The 13,363-nt window shown below is 46.0% G+C and overlaps 1 protein-coding gene across 1 annotated transcript in view; it reads left to right on the top strand.

Annotated features, from left to right (window-relative positions):
- Positions 1-1,148, top strand: part of MED14 (mediator complex subunit 14) — a 31,157-nt gene extending 30,009 nt beyond the window's left edge. Inside the window, exon 31 of the mRNA XM_026042847.1 lies at positions 470-1,148. Within this exon, the coding sequence (XP_025898632.1) occupies positions 470-543 (74 nt within the window). The 3' untranslated portion in view covers positions 544-1,148. The remainder of the gene's footprint in view (positions 1-469) is intronic.
- Positions 1,149-13,363: the final 12,215 nt, after the last annotated feature.

The following is a 13,363-nucleotide window of genomic DNA, read 5'->3' as shown; positions in this document are numbered from 1 at the left end:
TTTCACCTTTTGTTCGGCTCATGAAACCTTCTTCTAAGAGTTTTATCTTTTCAAACTGTTTCAGAATGTGTGTATAAAAAAGATGAAACAGAAAAAAAGATTGAGTTCTGTTCCAGACTTGGGTGCTGGGAAATGTGTAGATTCTGCTCGTAACCAATGCACGGAGAACTGGGAAAAGCTTTGGGATAAGCTGCAGCGCTTTGGGTTAAGCCCCGCCAGCAAAACGCAGCTCAAACCCCCTTCCACCGGGTGTCCCCCAGGGCTGTTAGAGCCCAGAGCAGCTCTCGGGGGCCCCTGCCATTTAGTGCCCACCGAGGGACCGGGCGCCAGCAAAATCCTCAGCAGTGTGCTCAGGGTTCGGAGCAGAACCCGCTCCGAGCGCTGGCGCTCCGGAGGCCGCGGGTGGGAGCCGCTGGGCGCCGCGTTGCCGCCGCGCGTGTCGCTAACCTGTCTCTTTTCCCCGTTCCAGGTGAATGCACAATATTTGCCGCAGTTCGGGATTTGATGGTTAATCTTACGCTGCCCCCGGGGGGGCGTCCATAGACACTTTTAAAAGAAGGCTGAAAACAAACAAACAAAAAAAAAAAAAAACGGCAAAACAAAAAAAAAAAAAAGAAAAGAAAAGAAAAAAAAAAACACAAAACCATCCAAACGAACAAAACCCTCTCTGTGAAATAAGCCTTCGGTTAAAAGAGGACATTTAAATTTCACTTTTTTAAATAATGGAAAAAAAAAAAACCTAAATATAATAAACTGGCAAACTTTCAGGGATGCACTTTCATCAAATGAGTATCACCGCGACTTTTGTATAGTGCTGTTGTATAGTGTGTTTTAATGGGAGACACTTCAGACTAGGTAATAGATTGAAGTATCAGCTTGCTGGTAATAGATTTAATATTCTGTTTTATACTATAAAAAAAAACTATGAAAATGCCAAACTTGTTTGTTTTTTGTTTTTCTTATGTTTTGGTGTAATAGTCTTTTTTTAAGGCAGGTCTGTCATTTTGAATACTGTAAAACTGTGACAAACTTTATATTGAAGCTGTATTTTAATATGACTGCTTTGAATCCTTAAACAAATTATTTGGGCTTGTTGTAAACATGTCCCCCAAAAGCAATATTTAATAAACTGGATTGAAAAATCTTAAGCTGGGTGTTGTTTTAATCTTAAATGTTCTTTTTTTTTTCCCCGCTATAGTCACTGGCCAAAGCTGTTGCATTCACACTTGTTTGGCCCTCTCTCTGTGTCTTGTGCCTTGCCCCCTCATGAAAAACAACCCAAAAAAAATCTCTTTCCCCCCACTCCCCAAAAATTCTTCATTTACTAAGTGGTTCGTTTAGTTCTAAGTCACAGCAAAATGGTTTGTCCATTTTCCTAGTGTTGCTATTTTCCCAACTGTCATTGCTTAAGACAGCAAATCAGCGCTTATGCTGTTAAACGGTGCTTACGTTCTTTCCCAGAAGCCGACACAGAGTTTGGAAGCACCTGGTTTTTTTTTGTTTGTTTGTTTTTTTTTTTTTTGAGCTGTAATGGAACTCTGGTTATTCCAGACTTTATAAAATAGTTGTGATTAACGGTCATGCTGTAAGGGCAGGTAAGATAGGTGCTGGGCCAGTACGCCACGAAATGGAGAGGCTGCTCTAAGAAAGGTGAAGATGACCAACAGAATAACCGAAGAAGCCACCTCGCTCGTGTTGAACCTGTGGGAGCGGAGGGAGGCAACTGTGTTCGTGTGCCTGAAGCTGCTGCCTGTAGCATAGGGACAACTTCCAGCTGAAGGGGGTTTCCCCCCTTGCTTGTTCACATTCATCAGTAGTCCCAAGTTTTACTGAGTTCAGGGTGTTTTTCCAGGTTCCTCGTCACGGAATCTCCAAGTTCTTGTGCTGCTCCACCTCGCTCCTTTCCCCTGGCTCCTGTTAGCAACCCCCTCAGCTGGAGGATGGTCCCAGCTCTCTGTAAAACCCCTTTTCTGGCCTGCCTTACCGGGACCAGCCCCTACCTCCACGAGCTAATCCGCTAAGGTCAAAATACTGGCAGTCTGTGCGCGGTGCGAGCGCTGCCCGGGGCCTGGCCGTGGGCCACAGGCCTCAGCACACGGACGTGGCCCTTCGGAGTGCCGGGAAGGATCCGGCCCCTCCGTGCCCTCGGCAGCTTTGGCCGCACGCTCGGGAGTTTTCCTTAAAATTCCCCATGCCTCTAGGGGCTGGAATTCACCTGGGGAGCAAGAACTGATGCTGGGCAGTGTCTTTTCTCTCACCTCGCAAAAGGGGAGATCAGGAAACTTTTAGAGCACAGAGAAGCAGCTGATCTCTAGGGTCTGTCATAAATCCTTCTTGTCCTAATGGTCGTAGCTCACATTTCATTTTTGTTAGGGAAACACACTTATTAGGCCTCAAATCAGGTTTGTTTGATGTTTCCACCTGTATGTTTCTGAGTGTCTGCTGTTGAGAAGGGTTTTCCCAAAACCAGCAGCACTCAGAGTTGCCCTCTGGCCTCTGCCTCCCGCTGCAGCCTGCTGCAGCGCAGCCCCACGCACACACAGCAGCGCGGCACCGCTCAAGGATCACCACATCCAATAGGGAAAGGCTCGAGCCTGAAGGAAAACCACCTTTTATTCAAGCTGTGCGGTAGCAAACATTGCAAATGGGCTTCTGGTATCCCAGAAGTGAGTTATTCGGGTTTCTTTCATTTACATTAGATAACGTGACCTTGAAACACTACTGGCACCGATGTCCAGCTAGCAACATTTAAATGGCGCTGCCGGAGTTCTTCCCAACGGAGATGCAGGCCTCAAACCCCAGGGGACGCAGGAGTGAGCGTGTTTCATGGTGCCTGTCGGGGGCAGTGCGAGCTCCCAGAGCCCACGCGTGCGGCACAGCTTCCTCCCCTCCTTCATCATCCTGCCTTCCTTCATCGTCCGCAGCCGCTCCGAAGCAGCACGTGGTCACAGAGCTAGAGCTGAGCAGGCTCTTTCCGAGGCGTCCTCTCTCCTCCCTTGCTGTGTTGTATGGCACAGGCAAGGGCACCAGCTTCGCTTACGCAAGGGTCCGAAGCAGCAGCATCTGTGCTGAGCCCAACGTGGCGGCCCCCGGATTGACCAGGCAGGAGGGAACATCCCCATCCTTCCCTGCACCTCTCGCCACCCGTGCCCAGGCTCAGCCCATGGGCTCTGTCTTGGGCTCTGCGCTGGGCTTCCAGGCCTGGCTCTGCAGAGCGGCCCTTGGGGCTCTGCTGCGTCTCCTGCTGCTCAGGGCTTCACACGCTGCCCTGAGCTCACACTCCAGCAGGAGTTTGATTCCTTCTCCCTGGCTGGAGGAGGCCGGGAAGGCAACTTTGGCCTTGCTAAGGGGTGTGTCTCTGTTTTCTTTTGTCTTTGATAAGAAGCACAGGGTTGAAAGTGGTCTCCTCTGCCTCCATATCCACATCCCTTTAGAGCAAATGCGCTGTAAAACTCCATTCATAAACTTAGCAGCTTCCACCTCAAAATCAGGTCCTTTTGCCAGATTTAAAGTCCCTTCAGCATTCCCCTGGCGCGTCTTTACTGCTCCGAGGTTCATATGGTACCTTAGAAATTACATTAAGATCAGAAAGCTGTGAGCAAGGAGCTGTGTACGTAAGGGCATAAGGAAGCACCTGCTCCTTTTAGTCTTTTCTCCAAACTCCTGTTCCCTGTGGGCATGGATAGCGCCCAGTGGCTGTTAAATGGTGGGTTTGGAAGTGCAGATAATTCATTCTCATGCAAAAACAAACAATTCCCCTGGTCTGCGCAGGAGCTCTTCAAAGTAGCCCAAAGTTGAAGAGCAGGGGAAGGAGGGAGAAGGAGGGAGATGGAGGGGCTGTTCACACCTTGAGGCTCCGTGTGGGCTGCCCCAGCGCGGGCACCTGCACAAGCTGCAGGAAGAGAGGGAAGGTCTGGGACTTGCCTGCAACGGAAGGGCACGAAGCTGCGACTCCCGCAGGAGCAGCTGCTAGGGCTCCGTCTTGTGGATGGGCTCCCTTCAGGAGAGGCTGTCTGAAAAACCGCCCCAGCCCTCCCCACTGAAGCCGTTTTATCCCTGTAGGCAGATTTTTTTTTTTAAGAAACAAAGTTATTCTAACACATTTAGCGATGAAGGCCTAGGCAAGCAGCAGGTTTTGTGTGACAAAACAGCGTCAACAGTGCCAGCAAGATCCTTGGTTGGAACCTTAGGAGCGAAAACTACTTAGACCTGTGGTTCGGTAGTGAGACACTGTCCACTTCTGTAATTTCTGGCCTTTAATTTTGGATCTCCCTTTAGAAGACCATGGTGTCCTCAGTTTCCTGCTCTAAACAGACATCTGCTTTTGACAGCCCCTCCTATTGTCTGGATACCAGCTTGAAGGTCGAAGAGAATATTGATTTATACATCAATATGTATAAATACCTGAAGGGAGAATGTAGGGAGGAAGGGGCCAAGCTCTTCTCAGTGGTGGCCAGTGACAGGACAAGGGGCAATGGGTGTAAGTTGAAACCCAGGCAGCTCCATCTCCAGGTGAGGAGGAACTTCTTCACTGTGAGGGTGCCAGAGCCCTGGCACAGGCTGCCCAGGGAGGCTGTGGAGTCTCCTTCTCTGGAGATCTTCCAAACCCGCCTGGATGCCGCCCTGTGCCCCGTGCTCTGGATGTCCCTGCTGGAGCAGGGGGTTGGACTGGATGAGCTCTAGAGGTCCCTTCCAACCTCAGGCATCCTGTGATTCTGTGATTCCTCAATCCCTCCTCCATACGCAGCTCTTTGCCATTTTCCTCTGCAGATCAGGAGTTTAAAAAAAGCCTTTAGCAATTTTCCTCCTCCACTTTTCTATTCTCATAGATAATTTAGTGGGAAAAAAAAAGTCTAATTTTACCTTTAGCAAGTGCTTTTTTTCTTCTTTTTTTTTTCAAGCAATTCTTATAATGACTGAAAATTTTCTTTAAACTGAAGTTTTTCTTTCTCTGGGGAAAAATTTCCATCAGCGCAGAGTCCCTCTGTATTCCACATAGTGATTTCCTAAAATGTATAATAGCTTTTCAATTTATATGAGTAATTTTGACCTCATGGTTACCTGGAAGATACCTGAATCCATAAAGAAATACATTTTTTTCCGAGTTTCTCAACAATAGGAATGTCAGAGGCGAGCAAATATTCCTGGGAAATGGTGTTTCCAGCAGCCTCTCTGCTTCCAAGGAAGATGGGATTCTGCAGCTGCCAGTCGATTTTCATTCTCAGCACCGTGGTGCAGAAGATCTCAGTCTCGGGAAGCGATTTTCCCTTTACCACACAAATAAAGCTGGTAGGAGCCGGCCACGCTGCCTTTCTCCAGGATGTTTTTTCTCCAGATGACCCTTGAGAAGGTGGGTGTTATGAGACTTCTCTTTGAAAAAGAAAAAAATCCCATTCAGAGAAGAATCGGAGCCTCTCTGCTCCTCAGGATATATATAATAACCTGCGCCTCACCTCCCGCAGGATTTCCAGAGGCCGGAGCTGCACGTTCAGTGACGTGGCATGGATTATAGCAACCTGCCCGTCTGAAAACCTCGAGCATTTCAGGGCACTGGCCCCAGCACTTAAAATTACCCCTTCAAGGAGAGGGCCCGGCCTGGCTCTCGCTGCGGTAGCTCAGCCACTTTGCTGCAGCTTTTGAGACTGAAAATAATTGGTACCCTTTTTTTTTTTTTCCTTTCTTTTTTCCTTTCCTCTTCTCTTTTCACTGCAGCGGAGACCACGAGTGACAGAAATGGATTCCTAGGAGCCGCAAGCTGTCGGATCCCCGCAAGGGTTTTCCATTTCCATGCCGATGGTGCCCGTGATCCGGGTGGTGATTGATGGCCTCCTGTAGGATGCAGTTAGAATTCCCTCTCAGAGCCGCCGCGCTCCTAATGCTGTAATTGATTGCGTGGGTATTGCAACAGACGACTTCTTTTTCTCCTTTTTGTCAATTCCCTGGTTACTTCGACTAGGGTATTTTAATGAATACTTAAAAGGGAAGGCCAAACAGATAAGTAGGCAGGCAGCATTGAAATATTTCAAAAGTCAGCGACCTCTTTACAGAACATATAATTTATCAGGAATCCTTCTTTTTAAAGCATTACAATAGCAGTTACAAAACAAATTTTGCCAGAGCACCAGCCCTGATTCTCAGGGATGAGACACTTAAATGGAACAGAAACCTAAGGAATAATCACGTATAATGAGGGGGGAAAAATTAAAAATTATACAATAATTGGTCATTTGTATCGTAAAAGGTTCTTAATTCTTCTGATATCCCATTTATTATTATACTTAGTGGAGGAACCAAATCCTCTGCATGCCCTCACCTCAGATCTGGCAGAGCTGCAGAAACCCTTTCTGCCAAGAAGTTCTCTAGCGGTTGCGACTGTGGGAGGCATCTGGACATGAACCGTACAGCCCCTCACAAGGCTTTGCTGAGCCTGAGAGCCTGAAAGAACAGCTTAGGGAGGCACGAGCTCCCCCGATTTTGCTTACAGAGTCTCTAGGGACTTGCTTCAGACTCACTGATGGCGATGACCAAACATTGTTTCCATGTCCATTTTATCACTGGGTTGGAGGGGAGAAATGGAAGACACTGGGAAAGAAAGAAAGATGCACAGGAGGGAAAACAGCAAGATGAATGTTAGGAGCTGGACTGGGTTCTGTTGCAAAGCATGACGTTATTTTCTTACTGACTGTTATTTTCTTACTGACTTAGGGACTGTTGGCTACGAGACACCAGTTAAATTATTACAAATTTATGTTCTGATCCTATCCCCACTGCCCAAAGCAAAGCATATGCTCGCTCGGTTAAGGGCATGTAAATTAATCATCATAAATTCATGCACAGGAGCATAATTAAAGCAGAATTTGGCTGCCTTTGTCAGCGCACTTGATGTTGCCATGAGTTTTATTTCCTTCTGAAGCTATTTGGTGGGGCGTGATCATGCCAAGAATTCCGCTATGTGTTTTTGATGCTGCTGAGCGACATGAACAGCAACGTTGAGGGACAGGCTCTGTGTTACACCAGCTGTTCCCAACTGCTGGGAGAAGCCGTTCCGCAGGCCTTCCCCGCCGCGCTGCACTGCGCTGGAAAGCCAATTCCTACTGTTCTCTTTCTCGTATGTATACTTATATATAGGGATGTGTGTGTATATATATATTTTATATGCCTAACAGAACCTCTTTATAACCCCTGCGTACTGCTGATCTGCTCCTGGTTTTAGACTGCCCCCTCCAGCGCTCTCTCCTACGCGAAGCATTGGGAAATCAATGGATCGAGCCGGCAGGGATGGAGCTGCCGCAAGGTTATCCGGCCGCGCGGCTTCAGCCCTGCCTTGGATTCTGCTCTGTTTGTCCTGGTTGGCAGGAGAGTTGTTGCCCGGGCTGTCCGCATCCCAACCCTCATCCCTTCTCAGGCAGGCGGAGTCGGAGTCGCAGCTGTGTTGGGGCTCCCCAAGAACTGGGGGGATTGTCATTAGCTCCCCAAGAACTGGGGGGATTGGAATAAGGTCTGCTAGGGCTCCAGGGACTAGCCAAGACCTTTCCTCCTCTAGGAAAGGAGCAAGAGCTGAAGGACACAGACTTGGCTTTGTGGTACCGGAGTATTCCCAGCCGGATCAGAGCCCTGCCCAGTTCGGAGAGTGGCTGCGTTGAGCGGGGTGCCTGGAGAAGGTCCTTGAGGAGATGAGGGTGTCATAGATGAGGCGAGCCAATTTCTCATCTACATTTTATTAAAGTAAGCCGGATACAAAGGGTGACAGCACTGGGGCAGCCCGTACACAATCACTCTCAGACGCCACCCCTGGTCCCCGAAGTCTCAGTATTTATATTGAGTCCAAGCTCCGCCCTTGGTGGTTTTCTGAATGGTTTTGTTGAGTCTGCGCTGTGTTGTTGACGTTGCCCAATCAGAATGCGCCGGCTGTTGCTAGGTGGTCCTGATCTGCCCTCTGGTGGTCGCTCTTGGAGGAGGGCACACAGTCCTCCCCAGTGCCCTCCGTTTCACCCCATTCCATATAATGAACAGCGTGTGGTGGCTTAACGAAATCTTTCGGTAGCCTTAGTGAACAAACATGTTTATTACAATTCCCTCCTCTTTTATTTTTACCAATTTTGTTCACTAAGGTTTTGCATGTCTAAATAATCAGGAACTTGGTCTTGTAAACTGTCGTATCTAGCTCTTATTAACATTAAATGTGCTGCTTCTAACCTATTTTTAACTATTTCTATTAATTTGTTGAATATACAAGGTCCAAAGGTGAGTACTAATACTAATAACATAAGGAGTCCGGCAATAGTGGATAAAAGAGTGGTTAACCAAGGTGACTGGCTGAACCAGGATTCGTACCAGCTCTGCCGGGCCTTCTTTCCCTTTTTCTTTGTTCCAGACCTTCTCTTATTTTAGTCATGGTATCTCTGACTATGCCGGTGTGATCCGCATATACACAACATTCTTCTCGGAGGGCCGCGCACAGTCCTCCTTGCTGTAAAAAAATTAATCCCCTTTGATTTTGCAATACTACTTCTGACAATGATCTTACTGATTTTTCTAAGGCTGAGATTGATTGTTCTATTCTAGCTAAGTCTTTGTCTACCGCTGCCCTTAATGATGTTATTCCTTTATTTCGTTCCACCAAGGAGGCAATTCCTGTGCCTGCCCCAGCTGCTCCGAGTATCATTAATGTTGCTATAGTTAGAGCTGTCACTGGCTCCCTTTTTTGGAGGTGGTATTCTGATGTGGTCTGAGATTGGTACATATATTCTTCAGGATGATAAATAATTCTAGGAACTATAAGAACTTGGATACAATAATCAGAGGTTTTGTTGAAGACCTCTAGAGATATGCATGGTACAAGACCCCCCAGGTTACATACTCACTTTGTGTTGTTTACAGGTATCAGCCATTTGCTATTCCTTTTAGTGCTGTGGAATTTAGAACATAAAGGTTTAATTCTGTTAGGTATATTTCCTATACAATATCCTTTTCCAGTCACTGAGTTTAAGGTTATTCCAGGCTTATTAGTTTCTTTCCAATCACATTGTGGTGGGTTAGACCCATTAGACTTGACAGGTTTTTTTTTTAGATATTCCTATTGCTTCATAAAAAGGGGGTCATATCAAAGCATAACCAACAATGTTCAGTGAGGTTTGGATATGAGGCATTCAAGATGTGGAACACGGTGGATACCAAAGTCAAAAGAGGATCTGTGGGACTTAGGGTTGGGATCCAAAAATCCGTATCGGATACATTAGTGCCTAATATTTGGGTAATGTTTTCCTCCTTGCTGACTGTAGGGTTTATCCTTTCTATTTTTATTCCCCTAATTATTCAATTGGGTCCTACTGCAACAGGATCATGCGGTACGGGTTCCTTCTTTATTATAACTAATCCTCCTCTGTCTGGTGCCCCTGCTTTCCAGCTCCCCATATTTTACCTATTGTCCATGCTGGGTCTTCAGGAGAGGTCACATTTATAAATAGGTAACTACAATTCCCCCAGTAAGGAATTCCTCCCAAGGCAGTTCACCAAGGTGGGGAACATCCCCAAGGTCCGTATCCCACTTTAATGTACTTACCTCTCCCTGCTCCGGGTTCCCAGTCAGAGGCAACCATCTCACATCCCCAATAACCACAATAATAATGTCCTGGATAATTACAGTACTTTTGTCCAGGATTAGAACTTGGGCAGAAATAGAATCCCGTACGGTTGAAACAGTCCCCAGGAGGGGCRATTTCGCATAGGTCTGTAGTAAAGCTGGGAGCACCTGAACTTATGCGTTCTTGCAATACTTTTTGATCCTCCCATCTGATAAGGGACCATTTGAAAGGTTCGTGATTCTCTGGCATTGCAGATCCAATATAAGATATAAACATAGCCCACATTATCATCTGCCAACAAGGGTGTGATCCCGATTTAGTCCGATTAGCTAAGTGTCTTATTTCAATGGGCTTTGGCTTATTTTGTAGGGTCTCCCTTCCATTAAGGTGGGTGGCAAAACTTCCTGAGGCCCCTCGGGGCCTCTTTCCTCCACTGCTTTCTATCCCTCTACCTCGCCTGTCGGCTCGGTTGCAGCGAGTCACAGGGTGTAAGATCTTCGCAGTAGCAAGGATATTCTTCAGGAGGTACTTTAGGAAAGTTGCTCACCTTATTTTCAGTTTTAATGCGGACATTCTTTTGTGATGGAATTGACACCCTTTTTGGCAATCCTGCGAGCTCTTTGCCTTAATTGCTCCTTTCTAGATCCCTTTACAATTCGGTTCCACTTTTTGTTTCTACCAATATATGTCTGGGTACATATATTTCCCCTTTTGTACGGCAGATTGACCGTAGTCTTTGTGTATTATGTGTCTCTAGAATTCTTTTCGCTTTCTAATATATTTCCCAGGATAGGTTCCACAAATCTCTTTGTTTCAAACTCTGAACTAGGGCTATTACATCACCAATTATTTTCCTCTAATGCACCTTAGAAAATTCAAGGATTTCATTTATATCCACCGCACACAATGTTTATCCATGCTCCCAAGCACTTAAGATTATTACAGCCAATACGAGGGGAAGGTTTAAGTACCAGTTTCGGCCAATTACCTAAAATAAAATATATTTCTACCAGTTCGTCATAAGAGTTCCATTCGCGTTCCCTTTCTCCATCAGGGGTTTTAGTGGTTCTAATATTCCTTTTGTCAACAATTTTAGCCCGAATACCGTTACATCGGTGTTTACCCAATCCCAATCAGTCGTTTATCTCTTACTAAGTTTGATTTTCAGTTCTCCAGGATTATTTATGATATTCCTTTGGTCTGGTCGATGGTGGGCAGGATCCAGCTGGTCGTAAGGGGGGGGTTTCACTGGTCCTTTGACTCGAGAYACGTGTGTCCACCCCTTCTCTGCTGTTCGTATTGCCATCTCTGTGGTAAGTATAATGACATAAGGTCCCTCCCATCGAGGGGTTAGTGTAGACTCCTTCCATGATTTTATCATTATCCAGTCATCAGGCTTTAATTTATGCATCATTATATCTAAGGGAGGCCTTTGTACTATTAACCCCTTTCTATGTAGCTCATTCCTTTGTTTTATCAGTTGTGCAAGGTAGTTGTTTATTTGATCATCCTGTATATGAGGATGGTCACTAGGAATTTCTATGTCATAAGGCCATTTTTCAGCTTTGTGTTGTAGTACCGCCTGGATATTGTGAGGAGTATACACTTTTAACTTTCCTCCTTTAAGGGACAGGCCCAAAATGCATCGTTCAAGTCTATAACACCATACCAACTGTCCTCAGGTCCTATTTGGCTAAGAATTGTGTGGGGATTTGCCACTACAGGAAATCTAGTGACCGTGCGTTTGTTTATTTCTCGCAAGTCATGTACTAATCTATATGTTCCATCTGGTTTCTTTACAGGGAGGATAGGGGTGTTATAAGGGGACATACAAGGTTCTAAGAGGCCCTGTCGTAGTAATCGTTCTATCTCTGGTTTCAAACCCCTTTTCCCTTCATCAGACAAAGGGTATTGTTTTACTTTAACAGGATTCTGGGGGTCCTTTATTGTCACCGAAAAAGGCTCTATATTCAACTTTCCTGCCGAGTCTGGTGTATACCATACCTCAGGGTTTGTCTTTTCCTCCTCACTTACTCTTAAGGAACATAACTTGACCCTTAATTCTTTTTTCTTTGTTTCTATAGAAATTCCTAGTTCTATCATCAAGTCTCTTCCTAATAGGTTATGGAACTAACTTCTGGAACTAACAACAAAGAACCTGTTCCTATTTTATCATCAAATTCTATATATACATTTTCAATGTATATTTGATACATTATTGATACTTTAAATGGTTCCCCCTTTGCTCCTATAACCTGTACAGTTATTCTTGAAGTTTGGCATCCTGGGGGCAAGGATTTTACGGTTGATCTCTCASCTCCCGTATCTACGAGAAAGATTATGGGCGTCTAGTGGGGACCCACTTTAAGTTTTACCAGGGGCTCTGATGAAGTTCGGGTCCCCAACAGATGGAGCCCCTGACCCCCCGCTAATCTTCTTTAAATATTGCCTCATCTCTAAGCCTCTTTCGGCACCCTYTTTTCATATGTCCCTTCTTTCCACAATAATAACAAACCATTKCTTCTCTATTTCCCCTAGGGACTTGAGGTTCCTTAAAATTTTTGAAATTCCTTCCCTTGGGTGGTAATCCTGATGGATTCGAATTAGGATTTCCTCGCTGTCCCTCTCTGACCGCTGCCACCATCATCCTAACTTGTTTCTTCTGTGTTTCCTCTTCCCGCCTAGCATAGACCCTTTGGGCCTCTCTKAAAAGTTCGTCTAAACCTCTTTCCTGCCATTCCTCTAATTTTTCTAATTTCCTCCTAATATCGTCCCAAGATTTGGCAACGAATTGTGTTTTCAGGAGTGCCTGCCCCACAGGGGAGTCTGGGTCTACCCCTGAATATAATTGAAAGCTCCTCCTGAGTCTTTCTAGCCAGTCGGTTGGAGACTCATCTTTTCTCTGGCATTCCCTAAAAGCCTTGCTGATATTTTGCCCCCTGGGGACTGCCTCCCTAATCCCTTGTACAATTATAGTTCTCAAATCTTGCATATCTCCCCGGTGAATTGGGTTCTGATTGTCCCAATTGGGATTTTGTAATGGCCATTTTGTATCAGCACCTGGCCCCTGAGCATGCTGAGCATCCCAGATTCTCATTCCTGCTGTCCGAATCATTCCCCTTTCTTCAGTTGTAAATAGGATACTTAAGATCGACTGCAACTCTGTCCATGTATACATACTTGGTCCCAAAAACTGGTCTACGGCTTCGGCTACCCCTATGGGATCTTCTAGCAATTTTCCCATTTCTTTTTTGAATTCCCTTACATCGCTAGAGTTTAAGGGGACCGAGACGAATCCCATTCCTGCCTGCGGGCCTCCCATTGCTATTTCCTGAAGGGGGAAAGGACCTCGTGGCTCCTCATCCTCCTGATTTTCTCTCTCTCTCCTAGCCTGACTTCTAGTCCTCCTCCTATAATCAGTTTCTTCAGGGGGAGCCGTTCCCTGTTCCTCATGGGGCGATGGAAGTGGTGGGGAAGCTGGTAGTTGGGGTGGTGAAATATAAGGAGGGGGACCAAGGGAGATTTCTTCCCTATCTCTATTTTTCTTCTTATGATTTCCCTTTCTTGCACCTTCTAAAAGGTATAGCCTTGCATTCCCATTATTTCCCCCTGGCAGCCATAATCTCGCATATTCACTTTCTTCAGGATTTACTGGCTCCTTAGAGTTCACATAGAAATTTAAAGCTTGACAAACCCAGTCTTCAAAAGACCCATATATGGGCCAACGTACTGCCTGCCCCTTAATAGGCTGCCCTCCCCATACTACCATACAGTAATTA

This window comes from Nothoprocta perdicaria, unplaced genomic scaffold, assembly GCF_003342845.1.
Source record: "Nothoprocta perdicaria isolate Ctin4 unplaced genomic scaffold, notPer1 scaffold_315, whole genome shotgun sequence".
Taxonomy (NCBI): Eukaryota; Metazoa; Chordata; class Aves; order Tinamiformes; family Tinamidae; genus Nothoprocta; species Nothoprocta perdicaria.
The sequence above is the reverse complement of the archived record's forward strand: the minus strand, read 5'-3'. Positions and strand labels throughout refer to the sequence as shown.